The sequence below is a fragment of the Bufo gargarizans genome, chromosome 3 (assembly GCF_014858855.1).
Source record: "Bufo gargarizans isolate SCDJY-AF-19 chromosome 3, ASM1485885v1, whole genome shotgun sequence".
NCBI lineage: Eukaryota > Metazoa > Chordata > Amphibia > Anura > Bufonidae > Bufo > Bufo gargarizans.
Window position 1 is genome coordinate 344,348,374 of NC_058082.1, and position 18,697 is coordinate 344,367,070.

An 18,697-nucleotide genomic window follows, 5' to 3' on the forward strand; every position below is an offset into this window, starting at 1 on the left:
ATAAATTGAGCTTGTGCATTAACCACCTTTAAAGGGAACCTGTCACTTAAAAAACGCATATAAAACCGCCAGCAGTACCTCATAGTAGCCCCCAGTCTGTTAATAATCATATGCTTGATCAGTTAGTCTGATGCTCCATAGGTTCAAAAAATGATGTTTTAAGCGCCATCAGAGCTATCTTGCCGGTCAGCTTGATGTCAAGAGGGCAGCGGCTTCCTTGCTTCAAGTAAAGGTAAGCACTCCCCCTAACCGTCCCCTCTCTTGTTAGATTGACAGCCTACAGTACGGCCAGGATCGCATAAATATCGCGCATGTGCAGTGCACCGCTGGAACCCGGCTAACAGCAACAGCCGTAGACTGGATCGCACTTTACCAAGGAGCGCACCGCGCATGCGCGAGATTTATGCGATCCTGGCCGCCCTGTAGGCTGTCAATCTAGCAAGAGAGGGGACGGTTAGGGGGCGTGCTTACCTTGATTTGAAGTAAGGAAGCCGCTGCCCTCTTGACTTCAAGCTGGCCGGCAAGATAGCGCTGATGGCGCTTAAAACATTGTTTTTTGAACCTATGAAGCATCACACTAACCGATCAAACATTTGATTATTAACAGACTGGGGGCTACTATGAGGTACTGCTGGCGGTTTTATTTGCGTTTTTTAGGTGACCGGTTCCGTTTAAATTCCCCTTCTTTCCCTGTTAATTGTATTAAGGTCAATCAGCAATTCTTAATTGTCTAAGATCTTGAAGATCCTATATGGCTGTTGATGGCTGTTGCATTTTACACTCTTTTCACCCCTTCTCAAGTAACAACTCTTTTGGAATATTACCAACCAAAAATCCAAAACTCTAGCAATTGGTACATTTAGGCCTTTTTTCACACGGGCGTTGCGTGTGAGGACCGAATAGGATGCGAGTGCATTGCAGGAAAATACGTGATTTTTCTGCGTTAGTGCAAAGCGTTTTAATGCGTTTTGCACACGCGTGAGAAAAATCGACATGTTTGGTACCCAGATCCGATCCCGGACATCTTCACAGAAGTTCGGGTTTGGGATCGGTGTTGTGTAAATTTTATTATTTTCTTTTATAGCATGGTTATAAGGGAAAATAATAGCATTCTTAATACAGAATGCAAAGTAAATTAGGGATGGAGGGGTAAACAAATAATAATTTAACTCCCCCTCATCCACTTGTTCACGGAGCCCGGCTCGTCTTCATTCTTCTTCTTTGAGGACCTGAGAGGAAAAGGACCTTTGGTGACGTCACTGCGTCCATCACCATGGTGATGGACCATGTGATGAGCGCAGTGATGTCACCAAAGGTCCTTTTCTCCAAGGTCCTCAAAGGAGAAGAAAGACAAGGCGGGCTGCGCGAACAGGTGGATGAGGTGAGTTTAATTTTATTTATTTTTTAACTCCTCCATCCCTAATTTACTTAGCATTCTTTATTAAGAATGCTATAATTTTCCCTTATAACCATGTTATAAGGGAAAATAATAAAGATTGGGTCCCCATCCCGATCGTCACCTAGCAACCATGCGTGAAAAGCGCACTGCACTTGCTTGCGATTTTCATGCAGCCCTATTCACTTCTATGGGGCCAGCGTTGTGTGAAAAACGCACAATATAGAGCATGCAGCGATTTTCACGCAACGCACAAGTGATGCGTGAAAATCACCGCTCATGTGCACAGCCCCATAGAAATGAATGGGTCCGGATTCAGTGCGGGTGCAATGCGTTCACCTGTGCGGAACGCTCGCCCGTGTGAAAGAGGCCTTAGGGTTTTGTAACTTAAAAAAGCTGGACAACCCCTTTAAGCTAAACCCCTTATATATGTGCATTTGGATCCTTGCCTTCATCAGGATTCACTATGTTTATGGAAACAGTAAAATCGTTCTGCATCTTTTGTTTATATGGACAGCTTTCAGACACTGAAAAAGGAACAGTAACACTTCTGCGGCAAATTCTTAAAGAGGCCTTGGAGACAGCGAGTTGGGACTAAGGGTCGGTTCACATCACATTTTTTTTATCTATTTAATGTATACGTTGGAGAGAAAAAAAAAGAAGGAGGATGCAAAAGTGTAGCACACCACACAGACTCCAGTAAAAAAAATAAAAAAGTATACGTTAACAAAAGGGCTGGGCGATTTTTGCCCAAAAATAAAATCAAACATTTTTTTTTTCAACCCTATGGACGATTTTAATTTCAATCTCGATTTTATTATTTTATTATTAAACTGAAAAAAATATATATATACCAAGACTAGGGATTGACCGATATTGATTTTTTAGGACCGATACCGAGTGAACTTTTAGGCAGATAGCCGATAATTTATACCGATATTATGTGAATTTTCATTTTCGAAAAATACTTAATATTTTGGCGTTTTGTTTTTCTTTTTTTACTAACTTTTTGCCCCCTTAGGGACTAGAAACCCTTGTCCTATTCACCCTGATAGATCTCTATCAGGGTGAATAAGATCTCACACTGTCCCTGATGCCCTGTGCTTTGTGCACACAGCAGCATGGAGCTCATCATGGCAGCCAGAGCTTCAATAGCGTCCTGGCTGCCATGGTAACTGATCGGAGCTCCAGGCTTACACTGCTGGGGCTCCGATCGGAGGAGGAGGGGACCCTGTGGCCACTGCCACCAATGTTGTTAATACTGGGGGGCTTGGGAGGGCACACTGCGCCACCAATAATTAATACTGGGGGGCGCACTGCGCCACCAATGAAGATAAATCTCTCATTTATTCATATACAGGAGGCGGGAGCTGGCTGCAGAATCACATAGCCGGATCCCGACCTCTATGAGCAATAGCTGCAATCCGCGGCACCTGAGGGGTTAACTACCGCAGATCGCAGCTGCTTGTCATAGAGGTCAGGAGCCGGCTATGTGATTCTGCAGCCAGCTCCCGCCTCCTGTATATGAATTAATGAGACAGTTTTCTTCATTGGTGGCGCAGTGGCCATAGCCCCCCCCCTTCTCTTGTCCCCTGTGCTCCCACTGGTGGCAGCGGCGGCAGCAGCAGCACAGGGGGAGGGAGACACTGCTTCCTTCTCCCCTGTGCTGCAGAGGGAACACAGAGAGCGCTGAGAGCAGCGTGATCTGTGTTCCCAATACGTTATCAGAATATCGGCAAGATAAATGCAGATACCGATAACAGTCAAAATCCTCAAGATCGGTAAAACCGATAATCGGTCGATCCCTAACCAAGACTATATAGACTGGCAGTGCTGGGGTTACTCCACATATACAGGCCGGCAGTGCAGGGGAACATACAGTACAGACCAAAAGTTTGGACACACCGTCTCATTCAAAGAGTTTTCTTTATTTTCATGACTATGAAAATTGTAGATTCAAACTGAAGGCATCAAAACTATGAATTAACACATGTGGAATTATATACATAACAAAAAAGTGTGAAACAACTGGAAATATGTCATATTCTAGGTTCTTCAAAGTAGCCACCTTTTGCTTTGATTACTGCTTTGCACACTCTTGGCATTCTCTTGATGAGCTTCAAGAGGTAGTCACCTGAAATGGTTTTCACTTCACAGGTGTGCCCTGTCAGGTTTAATAAGTGGTATTTCTTGCCTTATAAATGGGGTTGTGTTGTGGAGAAGTCAGGTGGATACACAGCTGATAGTCCCTACTGAATAGACTGTTAGAATTTGTATTATGGCACGAAAAAAGCAGCTAAGTAAAGAAAAACGAGTGGCCATGATTACTTTAAGAAATGAAGGTCAGTCAGTCCGAAAAATTGGGAAAACTTTGAAAGTGTCCCCAAGTGAAGTCACAAAAACCATCAAGCGCCACAAAGAAATTGTCTCACATGTGGACCGCCCCAGGAAAGGAAGACCAAGAGTCACCTCTGCTGTGGAGGATAAGTTCATCCGAGTCACCAGCCTCAGAAATCGCAGGTTAACAGCAGCTCAGATTAGAGACCAGGTCAATGCCACACAGAGTTCTAGCAGCAGACACATCTCTAGAACAACTGTTAAGAGGAGACTGTGTGAATCAGGCCTTCATGGTAGAATATCTGCTAGGAAACCACTGCTAAGGACAGGCAACAAGCAGAAGAGACTTGTTTGGGCTAAAGAACACAAGGAATGGACATTAGACCAGTGGAAATCTGTGCTTTGGTCTGATGAGTCCAAATTTGAGATCATTGGTTCCAACCACCGTGTCTTTGTGCGACGCAGAAAAGGTGAACGGATGGACTCTACATGACTAGTTCCCACCATGAAGCATGGAGGAGAAGGTGTGATGGTATCAGGGCGCTTTACTGGTGACACTGTTGGGTATTTATTCAAAATTGAAGGCATACTGAACCAGCATAGCTACCACAGCATCTTGCAGCGGCATGCTTTTCCATCCGGTTTGTGTTTAGTTGGACCATCATTTATTTTTCAACAGGACAATGACCCCAAACACACCTCCAGGCTGTGTAAGGGCTATTTGACCATGAAGGAGAGTAATGGGGTGCTGCGCCAGATGACCTGGCCTCCACAGTCACGGACCTGAACCTAATCGAGATGGTTTGGGGTGAGCTGGACCGCAGAGTGAAGGCAAAAGGGCCAACAAGTGCTAAGCATCTCTGGGAACTCCTTCAAGACTGTTGGAAGACCATTTCAGGTGACTACCTCTTGAAGCTCACCAAGAGAATGCCAAGAGTGTGCGCAAAGCAGTAATCAAAGCAAAAGGTGGCTACTTTGAAGAACCTAGAATATGACATATTTTCAGTTGTTTCACACTTTTTTGTTATGTATATAATTCCACATGTGTTAATTCATAGTTTTGATGCCTTCGGTGTGAATCTACAATTTTCATAGTCATGAAAATAAAGAAAACTCTTTGAATGAGAAGGTGTGTCCAAACTTTTGGTCTGTACTGTATATATATATATTGATTTGACGATTCTGTAAAATTAATTGAATAATCAGAGGTGTCAAAGGCAAATTAATTTGATTAATCGCCCAGCCCTACCTTAAGGTATACGTTTTTGTTTTGTTTTTACAATGAAACTATATGGTGAATGGATGCCACTGTATGGCATAGGTCTGAGGCATCTGTTAACGCAAGTTTTTTGTACACGTTAAACAGATGGCAAAAACGTGATGTGAACCCAACCAAGTGCCAGCCCAAAGTGGTTGGGCTTATGGAAACTGTTGAGCAGGCCAGCGCTCTGCTATTTCCATAACTCTCATTACAGTGTATGGGAGCTACATAAACAGCATAGCAGCACACCCTAGGCCAGTAGTGGTGAACCTATGGCACAAGTGCCAGAGTGGGCACTCAGAGCCCTCTCTGTGGGCACCCGCACCCTGGAAAAAGTCTGTGGTGTACCAATATGCCTTAGACTTTTCCTGCCATTCATTAGCGCAGGGCGCACTGTGAACAGCACAGGCAGCGCACTGAATGTAGGCAGGCTATTATAGCTAAATGATAAAGCACATGGAAGATATACTATATTGGACTGTAGTATTCAGGTTAATTTGCTGTGTTGGAACTTTGCGAAAAATAAGTGGGTTTTGGGTTGCAGTTTGGGCACTCGGTCTCTAAAAGGTTCAACATCACTGATCTAGGCTGTTTACGTAACTCCCGAGTGTAAACGGTGTGATGGAAGTGTGACTAAGAAGAAAAAGTCACCTTCTCTCTTTAAATGAGCTATTCAATAGAATGCATTATCATGTAGTCTGGGCTGGCACTTTAAAGGGTTTCTACCACTTGCATATCACATATTTGGTGATCAGACACTAGCGATCCGCTAGTGTCTGATGTAGCTTACAAGCTAATTATTACCTTAATCCGTTCGGCCCATACCTCAAAAAAAGCACTTATATCTTTATGCAAATGAGCCTCTAGGTGCTATGCAGGCGTTTTTCCAGCACCTAGAGGCTCCGTCTACCTTGCAGTTTGCCGCCCATCGCCTCGCTCCAGCACGCCCATCTCTTACCGTATTCGATCCTCCCCCTGCTTCAGCCTTCAGAAATCCCGCGCCTGCGCCGTTCGTCGCGGCATTCGGAGGCATTCGGCGCAGGCGCAGTCAATGTCTGACCGCTCCGTGCTCAGACATTTCCACTGCGCCTGCGCCGATGTCATCGGCGCAGGCGCAGTGGAAATGTCTGAGCACGGAGCGGTCAGACATTGACTGCGCCTGCGCCGAATGCCTCCGAATGCCGCGACGAACGGCGCAGGCGCGGGATTTCTGAAGGCTGAAGCAGGGGGAGGATCGAATACGGTAAGAGATGGGCGTGCTGGAGCGAGGCGATGGGCGGCAAACTGCAAGGTAGACGGAGCCTCTAGGTGCTGGAAAAACGCCTGCATAGCACCTAGAGGCTCATTTGCATAAAGATATAAGTGCTTTTTTTGAGGTATGGGCCGAACGGATTAAGGTAATAATTAGCTTGTAAGCTACATCAGACACTAGCGGATCGCTAGTGTCTGATCACCAAATATGTGATATGCAAGTGGTAGAAACCCTTTAAAGGGAACCTGTCATCACCTTTATGCTGTCCATACTAATGGCAGAATAAAGTAGAGACAGGTGAGTTGATTTCAGCGGTCTGTCATTTATAAGTAAGTGGTTGACGAGAACCAACATCACAATCATTGCAGACTGGGCCTGGAAAAGAGTCACGTCGCCTGAGAAGAGTCCTGGTCATTCATGAATTCCTGCTCTCCTGCCCACCTGCTGATGACTGACAGTCTTCTACCTAGTTTCCTCCCTTTCTCTCTGGTAGAGAACTGCCAACCATCAGCAGATGGTCGTGAAGAGCAGGAGATTATCAATAACCAGGACTCTTCTCAGGTACATTTGAATCTTTCCTAGGCCTGGGCTGCAATGATTATGATGCCGGTTCTCATCAACCACTAACTTTTAGCTGAAATCTGCATTTCTGTAACTATTTTATGCTGCCCTCAGTGAGGTCAGCAGAAAGTTGATGACAGTTTCCCTTTAACCGCTTCCTAACCATGTGATTTTCCTTATTTTTTTCTACTTCCTACTTCTGCTTCCGCGAGCCATAACTTTTTTACTTCCAATAGCTGTATGATGGCTTGTTATTTTGCAGGAAAAGTTTAACTTTCTTATTAATTTAATATTAATATTTAATACAATATTAATACTATATACGATATAGTGGGAAGCTGGAAAAAAAATTCCAGACAGGGTGGAAAAAAAATGAAATTCTGCCATAGCCTTATGGGTTTCTTTTTTACGGTTTTTCTCTGTGCCCTTCATTCTCTGAGTCAGTATAATTGCAGCAATACCACATTTATATAGTGTTTCTTCTAGTTTAATACTTAAAGGGGCATCCTCAGTATAGGTCATCAATATCAGATCGTCAGGGACCGACTCCCGACACCCCTGACAATCAGCTGTTTGGAGAGACCACATCACATATACGAGCACTGCCTTCTCTTCACTGTTTACCTGCTTGCGTTGCAACTGCAGCCCATTAACTTCAATGGTACGGCTCCTTCCTATTCAAGTGAATTCGACAGAGCGGTCCCATTGAAGTGAATTCGACAGAGCGGTCCCATTGAAGTGAATGGGGTGGCGGAGTTGTAATTACACCTGCTCGCCACTGCAGTTGCCACAGTAAGCAGGTAAACAGAGAAGATGGTAGCACTTTTGTGTATGAGTGCTGCAGTCTCTTCAAACTGCTGATTGCCGGCAGTCGGCGCCCGCCGATCTCATATTGATGATCTATCCTTACAAAAAAAAATTTTTTTTCCATCACCATATTCTGCCTCCATAACTTTTTTTTGATATTTCTATCTATGGAATTGTTTGAGGGCTTATGTTTTGCAGGGCAATATGTTTTCAGGTGTGTATGACTTTTTTTTTATCACTTTTTATTCAATTCTTTTTGGGAGGTGAAGCAATGAAAGAACAACAAATCGGCCATGTTGATTTTTTTTTTTCCTGTTATAGCGTTCATCATACAGGCATTTTGGGTCATGGCGACGGCAATTATCTTCATTTTCAATATGGGGAAAGGGGGAAGATTACATTTTTTTTTTAATTTTTTTTATTCACTCATTTTAAAGGGGTATTCCCATCTCAGACAATGGGGGCATATCTCTAGGAGGTGGGACCCGCACCTACAATGAGAACAGAGCGGGGAGAGCTGTGGCTCGAGGACCCCGGAGTCCGTCCACCACCAAGTGCTGCTCCCATATTAGTGAATGGGAGCGCACCGCGCACGTGCGGCCCCTGCTCCCATTCATTTCTATGGGGCAGACTGAAATAGCCAAGCCAGCGCTCACCTATTTTCAGCGGCCCCATAGAAATGAATGGAGGGCGGCTGCGCATGCGCTGTGCGCCCTCCGCTGATTTCCATGCTCCGTTCTCATTGTAGGACGGGTCCTAGAGGTGGGACCCGCACCTATCAGACAATGGGGGCATATCCTAGCAATATGCCCCCATTGTCTGAGATGGCAAAACCCCTTTAAGTCCCCCTAGAGGTCTTTAACATGCGATCATCAGATCGCTTGTCCCATAGACTGCAATGATTTACCATTGCAGCCCATGGGAGTTTCATTATGTTCCTACACCGCTGTAGCAGGCCTCAGAGCCTTCTGAAAGCCCGTCTCTGGATCAGCTCCATCAATCTTGGCACACTGAGCAGGACTCTGGGAGCAACCACTTAGATGCTGAACTGTATTATGCAAAAAATAACAGTACAGCATTAAATTAGATATAAACAATGAGTCAATACCACTCACCTAAGGGGCTGCCACTGACTGAAAAGACTGCACTGATTTTAAGCTCCCCTTCAGATGTTTTTGGTTGCTGGGAATATTCCTGGAAAAGACAGAATAAACAATGTGCAGCTGTAATGTGGTGCAGCCATGTACTACTGGCAAATTTTATGAACTGCTTGGAACAAAATAAGTAAAAGTCAGAAGCTGTAAACCAGATCGTTGCAAAACTGGTGGAAATAATGATGACAATGGACATTTGTAAACATATAAGACAAAGAGAAGAAGGAGCCATTGTGTTAAAAGTTAATTTACAGGGGAAAAGGTATTTGTTTAAGGTCTTCTTTACCTCAGAGTTGTCTGGTTCATCTTTGACTTTGTCTACGAAGTTGGGTGGAGGTGCGAGTGCCCTATCATAATCTTCATCCATTGGCTCCTCCTTTATCCTGACACTTGAAGAATAAGAGTTCCCCAAACTTTCACCCATTGGTGACTTGCTACTGTAGCTGTAGCCAGGTTCCTGAAAGAAAACAATAGAAGGTGAACAAAAACGGCTTTCCCTTTATGATGTAGTAAAAAAAAAAAAAAAAAAAAAAAAAAAAAACTTACAGACAAAAACACCACATGCTAAAGCTTCCTATTTTCTACAGCTCCCTCATCAGCTTTGCAGGCAAGGTCAGTGGAGTCATCTCACTGTAATGGACAGACAACTGCTCTACTATACTGATGGAGGACTAAATAAAGTAAACCGTAAAACTATACACAGCAAAGGCTCTATATCTGAAATTACTTCTGATGTCCCTCAAACTAATGTCAGAAAAAATGGTTTTACTGAAAAAGTAATAGATGCTTGGAAAAAGCTGATTGAAGGGGCGACAGCACACAAGAACATATAGCCATAAAAACATAGGGGTTCTCTGGAAAGGATTTAAAATGGCCGTCTGCAACTTGCCCTAGAACGAAGCAGGACTGGTTGCTGCCACTTGCAGAGCTGCCTAGGGGGGTGAGGGGACATGGCGCCACTACACATTATGCACTTGCATCTACTACATATTGGTGAGTTTTCCCATCAGGCTGCTCAGCCATAATTGCATGTTGTAGGCAGGATCGCATCATTACCATCTATTGTAGAGCAGTGTAGTGAGGTTCTGCCGCTCATCAGACATTTTAAACCATTCCTGGAGAACACTTAACGTAGATATAAAAAATGATCATAAAGCCAAGCTCAAAAAGACTAGGATATAAACAACTTACCCTAAAGTTGCTATCTGGGGCTTGTGCTGCCAACTGTCCTCGTGAGGATTCCTCCATTTTACCTGAAAGAGTAAATAAAATTTTTAAGGGCCGAGGTTAAAGTGGTTTACTAGGAGGATAGGTCATCAATATTAAAATCCCGGAAAACCCCTTTAAGTGAGGAACTTGAAGAGGATGTCCAAAACTATTAAAAATGGTAATTTTATGCAATAGCCTAAAATGAAAAATCATCTACTTTCCTTTCTCCATTGCTGCGCTGTTCCGGCCCTCCTGTCGCTGCTCGTTTACAAACTGCAGCACTGACGTGTATATGGTAGCAGAGGACAGTGATAAGCTGGAGCAGCGCTGTCCCGTACACGTCACAATGTTGGTAATGTGCACAGTGACCAGCAGGTGCATGGCACATGACTGCTGCAGCCAATCACTCTCCTCAGCATTAGACTGGCATATCACCATTGCCATTTGAAAAAAAGTTTGTTGCCAGACCAATCCATAAAAGAGGTTATCCCACAAATAAATACAAAATAAGAAGGTCTGGAGTAATACACAGAATTATTTTAACTATAATCAATGCAAACATATTGCTCCCCAGTGTAATCATCAGCTTTCTTTTTTCCCCTCATATTACCTGGAGGACTTGTCTCTTTACTTTCTGTGTGTGGTACAGCCACTCATCAAGTCCTGGCAACCCCAGGAGTGCATTACAGTCAGCTCTTGTTAACCCCTTCCTCCACTGCATACACAGCACCAGTAATAAACAGCTTTTTGCTATGCAATGCAATTGTTTTCTCCATTGTCTAGACTCTAGAGAGATATACAGCTATATAATTCTAAGAATTTAGCAGTAGGAATAATAATAAATGAAATGTGTCTGGACCACTTCACCTCTGAATGCAGAAGGTGGACCAGAATATCAGCCACAGGAGAAACAGCAAGGGACGCTACCAGCAAAGAAGCTATATATTTTTTTTTATGCATGTATATTTAAAATGCCCTATTCATTCCATAGCAATACTTTTGGTGGAATAACCCAACTTAAGGTGGTTATCCAAGAGTATAAAGTGTCCCCCATGTGCAGGGCCCCCCACATGGAATATACTTACTCTGCTCCGCCGCTTCTCTCTGTACACGGATGAAAACATCCGGTGTCGGGGGGAGCAGCCAATGACAGGCGGGGATGGGAATGAGCCTCCCTAGCATTGCGGGTGACACTAGGGAGGCTCGTCCCAGTCTGCCATTGGCTGCTTCTCCCCCCCCCCCCCCCCGGGTGTTTTCATCCGTGCACTGGGAGAAGCAGCGGCGGCGGTGCGGGAACCAAGAGCGCCGCAGGTAGCAGGGTATGGGCCTGGCACATGGGGGGACACTTTATACTCTTGGATAACCCCTTTAACAGTTTTTCCTGATCAGTGCCTGGAAAAAAGATAAAATTAGCAGCGTACGCAAGAAGCCAGCAAGTAATCTTCAGAGATCCCAGTTCTGAACCCTACAGAACTAAAAAAAATACACAGAAAGAAACGTACTTACAAAGACGCTTAACCTTTCATGCCGATCAATTCTATATGTGCACTGTGAAATATTTCTTCAAAATACCTATGGTGGCGGCTTATCTCCCACAAGAACAATCAAAGAGCCCGATACCATTTCAAACTTCCCGAAATACACGTAGTCTGAACACAGCTAAATTGGCACGATCAAATGACAGCTGTCTTCGGGTGCGGAGAAGTGTTTGCAAGAACATACCTGTGTTTGTGCTGCGTTTTCCCTTGCTGGAAGAAATAGCACTATGAATGCAGGTATGCTGCTGCCAACAATGCATGTGTTTTAAAACGCAGCACAGCGGAGTCGTGTGGCAGCACCCTAAAAATAGGCCACCTATATAAAAATCCTGGTGTATTCTTTAAAAAAAAAAAAAAAAATAAAAATAATTTGCATGTATCAAAACACATCAATACAAAAAGAGCGACACAATATTATACTGGTCCTGTCACTGCCCTATGTCATTGCCTTCAGCAGCAGGATAATGGAGTCTGCCCTGTGCCATGCCCTGCACTTCTCCCTAGCAATTGGGAGTAACTGGTATATCAGTGCAGGGTTATTAAATGGTTGCTGGCTCCTATTTAGTACTGGTCAGGCCACAAATGACAATACACAATCTGACAGCAGATCTTATATCATTCATATCAAAGTAAACCGTGCAGCAAGGCACACATGTATCAAATATGTCAAAAGTTCTCTGATAACTTCACGTATCCCTGGGTGCGGTCAGTGCTCACTGGCATGTATAAGCATAATGTGCTGAAGAAAGTGTGCCATTCACATATAGAAAAAAAAGGATCCAGGAAGACCATCAGTGGTACCATTAGCCAATTAGACAAATTTTCAAGTTTAGTGTTAGGATGAGCACCAAATTATTTTTTCTTCAAAGAGCCCATTGTAGTTAGGTCAGTCATTGAACAACTGTACATTACACTTAAAATCTATATCCAATAGTTTTAAGGGTTATCCTGACTAGAGAGCTCTTCTCTGAATGATGCCGTCCAATACTTTTCATTTCTATGGTAGTGCCAGGAGATAGCCTACCACTGTAGTTGGATATCTCCAGTGCTCCCAATGGTGTGCGCATTGTTGATTAGCCACTCAGTCCATTTCAGGGGGTCTCCACAAGATACAGAGCCACCGTTGCCGTGATCGGTAGGACCCTCACCAATCTGATAGTTATCCCCTATCCTAGTGGATAAAGGATATCCTGTTTTAACCAGAATACCCTTTTAAACACAAGGGGACAAAAAAAAAATATATTTGTGTCTAGGCGTGTGGACAAACACTGTCCAGCAACACCCTGCAGTTGTGGAGCTATAGGTTGCTGCAGCATGCCATGAGGCACTGTATTCTCCCCGAGCAGCAATAGCTCTGTAAAACAGCATCATGAGCCCATAAAAAAAAAAAAAAAAAAGAAAGAAAAAAAAAAAAAAAGAGAGAAAATCATCAAAACTGGTGTAAAGAAAAACTGCCTTAGTTGCCCATAGAAACCAATCAGATTCCACCTTTCATTTTTTAGAGCTCCTTTAGAAAATAAAAGGGTCAACCTTGACTGGTTTCTATTTTACACCAGACTGATAAATCTCCCCCAGTGTGCCTAAATATAAAACAGGAGGCACATGGAAATAGAGGGATCAAGGTGCCATATTATGGATCGTTACAAGGCAGACCCACCAAATTGCTGCAGGATTCCCACCCCACAGATTAACACCTCACTATGCGACATATGAAGCTGAGGGTACGGAGCCTCTCAGTGACAAAAACAAGGAACAAAAATTTGACAGGGTTCACATTTGCATTTTAAGCACTTTACGTATATTTTTTTTTCTACTCTAAACAGACCCAAGCTGATTGGAATATTAATGCATAAAGGGATTTGGGGAGAGGTTTTCATTAAACCTTATGGGCGATGTATGCCCCTGTATATCATACGTCAGGAGATTTCAACGCAGTATATGCTGAGCATAAGGCCGAATGCACACGGCCGTGTTCCGCGGCATGCCGGGCTGGATTTCTGTTCAGAGCAGGAGCGCACGGCATCATTGATTGCTATGACGCCATGCGCTTCATGCCGCCGCTGCACTACAGTAATACACTATACGAGTGTATTACTGTAGTGCAGCGGCGGCATGAAGCGCACGGCGTCATAGCAACCAATGATGCCGTGCTCTCCTGCTCTGAACAGGAATCCAGCCCGGCATACCACGGACCGCTCTCGGGCGCGGAACGCGGCCGTGTGCATTTGGCCTAAAGGGCAACAAAATGTTAACACAGCAGAAGGCTCTACATGCACTTCCACTGTCACTCCCTGGCAGTGGGGGCCGAATGCCTATAATTACCGGAGACGGCATTCAATCATCTAACTCCTTCCAAAATGGCCGCTCCAAAGATAATTTTTTTTAATATAAGTTCTCTTTAAGAATCAAACAATCAAAATGATTGAAAATAATATTAAGTACACAAGTCATTTGCTTTAAAAATAAATATGCAGTAGAACCCTTGATTCTGACTTGTTACCCCTCTGTATCTACACAGAACTATGGGGCATATTTCTCAAAACTGGCTTAGTTGTCCATAGCAACCAATCAGAGTCCTTCTTTCATTTTTCAGAGCTCCTTTGGAAAATGAAAGGTAGAATCTGATTAGTCACTGTGGGTTCTTACTTCTGGCAACCCCACCAATCAGCTGTTTTTAGCAGCCATGGCGCCTGAATCTAACAATGTATGGATGTAAAGGGTAGACTCAGTACACTGTGTAGTTTCCAGCACTGGGGTACTAAAGCTCAGCTCACATTCACTTGGAGAGTCATGTTTATTAGCTCCTCTGCAGTACACAGAGCATCACTATGCTGAGACATGGCTGTGGGGAGAGTGAATAAGCATGCATGATGATCAGAACACAGATCAGTAGATGGACGTGACCATTGCTATACACTTTGAAGAGCAGGCAGCAATATTACTTAAGTGTCCAAAACACGGACACTGGCAATGTGCGTTCCGCCTTTTGCGGACCGCACATCGCCGGCACTCTCATCGAAAATGCCTTTTCTTGTCCGCAATTGCGGACAAGAATAGGACATGTTCTATTTGTTTGCGAATCCGGAAGTGCGGATCCACACATGCGGACAGCACATTCCGGCCCCATTGAAAATAAATGGGTCCGCACCTGTTCCACAAAATTGCGGAACGGATGCGGACCCATTTTGGGGACGTGTGAATGGACCCTAAATGTCATAACCCTTCAATCAATCTGTTTATCATGGAAATGGCAAATATGCTGCATCTTATGATCCAAAAATGAGTATGACATCTAATGGTGGGAAAAAAACGTAACTTTTTTTTATTTAAAAATAAAAAAAACATTCAAACCATACCTGCAAATGTTAAAGAGATTGCCCAAGATAAGTAAAAGTCTCAGACAACCCCTATAATGTAAAAAGGGAAACCCCAACCCCTATAATGCCTTAAAATAAAAAAGATCATATAATCTGTAGCTGTAGACCGGTGGCAATGTTTGGCTGCAGCAGTCATGTGCCATATTCCAGCATGCCACAAACTGTGTCAGGAGTACCAAAGAAACACTACAGAGAATGGTGCTGGACTAGGGAGTAAGAATATGATTTTTTGTTTATTTCAAGCTATTGTAAGCTTTGTCCCAGATTTTTAATCATCTCACACAACACCTTTAAAGAGCCTGCATGATCAACCCTATTAAACCATACTGTCTAAACCATACATGCTGATTAAAACAATAACTTTATTTTGTCTTTATGTTTAACAAATGCAGAGATATAGAGTATACATACTGAATCCTTGCCGCTGCTTTTGTAACACCCCTGTGCCCTGCATACTCCCCTTCTGTCTGGGCTAGACATCAGCATGCTGAGGGCAGAACTGTGTCCTAGAGCTGTGTCATAGCATGTACACTACTTACTATAGCCTAACTATGATGGTGAGTAGATTTCTATGCTTAGAAAGCCAATACACATATTACTGCTTTATTCACAGGCACAATATATGATTATAAATAAACCAGTAATATTAGTGAGTGAAGAAAAAAACGTTATTCTCTATATGGTAATGCTATAGCCTGGAGGTATGTTGTCAGCCTTGCGTGTAGAGATTCTAGGTTCAAGTCCTAGATACTTCTAGATTTTTGCTTCAGTTATTTTTTTTCTCTCCCTTACTTAACCCATAATAAATTAATATATAGTCTTACTATATTGAGAATAATTTTTTTTTATATATACTTCGAAAACTAAAACATATTACTAGTTTATTCACAGGCACAATATAGGAGCATAAATAAACAAGTAATATGTATTAGTTTTCTAAGCATAAAAAACACTATGCTCAATATGGTAAGGTTAGTATAGCCTTTTAAAAAATATATATAAAATCCTCTCCCAAGAATCAAATCTGGGATCTCTACATGAAAGGCTGACCACTTAATTCCAGGCTACAGCCTTATCATATTAAGGCTACATGCACACGACAGTTGTTTTTTGCGGTCCGCAAATAGTGGATCCGTGTTCCTGTTTTTTTTTTACATCCACATCTGTTCCGTTTGTCCGCAAATTTTGTAGGTTGTGTATCCGTGCGGTCCGCAAAAAAAAACTGAAGGCTGTAATTTTTGAAATTTCATTTATACAGGTTTTCCAGCAACCATCCGCAAATTTTTTTTTAAACAGATGCGGATGACATACGGATGGCTTCCGTTGGTCATCCGCATTTTTTTGCGGACCTATTGACTTCAATGGGTCCGCAAAACGTTTATTGCGGACAAGAATAGGACATGCAATCCTTTTTTTGCGGACGGGAAACACTGACAGTGAATGCGGAAAAGAAATGGATGAGTCCAACCGCATTTTTAACGTATCCATAGAAATGAATGGGAAACCATCCTATACGCAAAAAAACGGAAAGGATGCCGCAAAAACCACTGCCGTGTGCATGTAGCCCAAGAATAATGTTTTTCTATACTTTGAAAGCTAATACATATTACTGATTTCTTTACAATCATATATTATGCTTGTAAATAATGTAGTAATATGTATATTAGCTTTCTAAGCATAGAAATAGACTTTTCTCATAAAGGTAATGCTATAGTAAGTAGTGTATATGATATGTATGTGCTATACCACAGCTCTAGGACACAGTTTTGCACTCAGCATGCTGATGTCTAGCCCTGTCAATCAAGGGGAGAGGGGAAGTGCAGAGCACAGGGGTGTTACAAAAGTAGTGCTCCAAGGATTCAGACCCATACCTGGTGCTTCAATGTGCTTATATGCATATGTATAAAAGGCAGATACCTCTGTAGCTGTTTAACATACAGATAGATCAACCCTACCAAGCAGTATACCTGGTTTAATAGGGTTGATTATGCTGACAGAGCATTTTTAAATCCCAGTTGTTGTTTTTTTTTCTCCGAGACCTACCTTCCCCAACCACAGATTTTACATAGTGAAATATGCATTCACATACTTATTAAATGCAAAATAATATCCCTTCAATGAAATGTACAGATCAGTCACGTTTGCCCTTCTGCTAGTAATGCTACAAATAGTAAACATTAGCTGGGACTAGCACTTAAGTCTACAACAATGGGGCTGAGGGTCATAGCTAATTCCTGTAGAATCATTGTTCATCCTAAAAATACCCCTTTATGAATATGGCCATATGTGGAGTAAATGCTGTGAACTCTGACTCTCTACATTGGAATTTCCATAGCAAAGTGGATGCGATATCTCATCCACATGCTGCAGGGAAAATCCACAATGCAAACTGACTTGCACTGCAATTTTTATCCGTAGCTTTCAACTTTTGCAACGCAAAGGCTGAACGTAACAGAAGACCTGCTGTGATGTAGGCAGCAATGCAGATAAAAAACTGTCCATTTGGGATATTTTTACAGTGGCAGCTTTTAGGCCAGATTTGCATCAGACCTGCTACGTGTGGTGGTACCGTAAATGATCTTTTGATCACTTCAGTTGAGTATTTCAGCCATTAGCTTTCCTAGATACCTGTAACCTATTAATGTCCTTAGGAATGCATTGCCATTTACCTTGCTTTGTCTCAAAACTTCCTTTTAATCTGCAATCTGACTCTCTAGAAAACTTGTCTTGGAATATCCCTGCCCGGCCTGAATCCTTGGATGTGTACGACTCTTGGACTGCTCTTTCTCTGGGTACACTGAAGTCTTTTTGGATGGTTTGTAGCATGGACTCTTTACTTAGCTGAGGGAGGAAATCTGTTAGTCTCAAGTTACTTATATGAATTTCTCTTTCACCCTCTGTTTTGTGCTCTGTAGTAGTCCTCTCCTTGTTCATACTCTGTAGAGAGTGTAATGTGGAGGAAGTGCTGCCCGTCAGCAAATAATCCTCATCCTCACTAGCAATACCTGGAATTCCCGTCAGCACCTCTGAGTTCATGAAATAATTCTCATCCAATAGAGATTCTTCTGGTACCTTTGCAGTCCGCTTCTTGTAGGAGCTTCCTAAAACCACAGGTGTTTCTTGGATATTAATGTTGGCATCCATACTTCAATCTGTAGGATAGAAGAATGGTAACTTTGAGAATACAGAAACATTTGGCAGGTCCATCCACCAACCCCACTAGATTTCTGGCTGCCCTAGAGGTAGAATCAGCAGTGCAGGCAGTAGATCTATGGGTGACAGTCAGATGCTACATGCAGGTGGACAAAAAATAAATAAATCACATCCCAACTACATAAGATAAAAATAAAAAATGTGATTAAGAAAATTCTCCATTAAACTAAGAACCTGTCACCACAAAATGCAATGCAATCTGTAGGCAGCATGTTAGGGTATGACCAAACAACGTGGTTGTGTTGCAGTTGACCCTAATTAATCTAATGAGGACCGCACTGTTCAGTCTGTCTGGATTAGCTTAATTAGGGCCCACTGCGACTCGTACGGCCAAATTATACTGAACTACAGTGCAGTCACGTGGTCGTACTCTTATAGAGCAGAAGGAGCTGAGCAGATTGATGAGAAAAGATTCAGCAAAACTTGTAATTTATACATTTCCATCTCAACAGTTGGGTGTGCCATCTTATCAGTGGCTTATACAGTCGAATCACATCATTCGGACCACTTCCTACTTTCAACAGCAGCACGCAGTGGTATTTGTTACAGTGAATGGGGCAGGGGCGGGCTTCCTGCAAAAATAGATGATTAT

The 18,697-nt window shown here is 42.9% G+C and overlaps 1 protein-coding gene across 1 annotated transcript in view; it reads right to left on the reverse strand.

Moving 5' to 3' along the window:
* ZMYM4 (zinc finger MYM-type containing 4) overlaps positions 1–18,697 on the reverse strand; it is a 70,961-nt gene that overhangs the window by 27,036 nt on the left and 25,228 nt on the right. The window contains exons 2-5 of the mRNA XM_044287626.1: positions 17,562–18,044; positions 9,960–10,021; positions 9,055–9,225; positions 8,730–8,808 (exon numbers count right to left, since the gene is read on the reverse strand). Of these exons, the coding sequence (XP_044143561.1) occupies positions 8,730–8,808; positions 9,055–9,225; positions 9,960–10,021; positions 17,562–18,036 (787 nt within the window). The 5' untranslated portion in view covers positions 18,037–18,044. The remainder of the gene's footprint in view (positions 1–8,729; positions 8,809–9,054; positions 9,226–9,959; positions 10,022–17,561; positions 18,045–18,697) is intronic.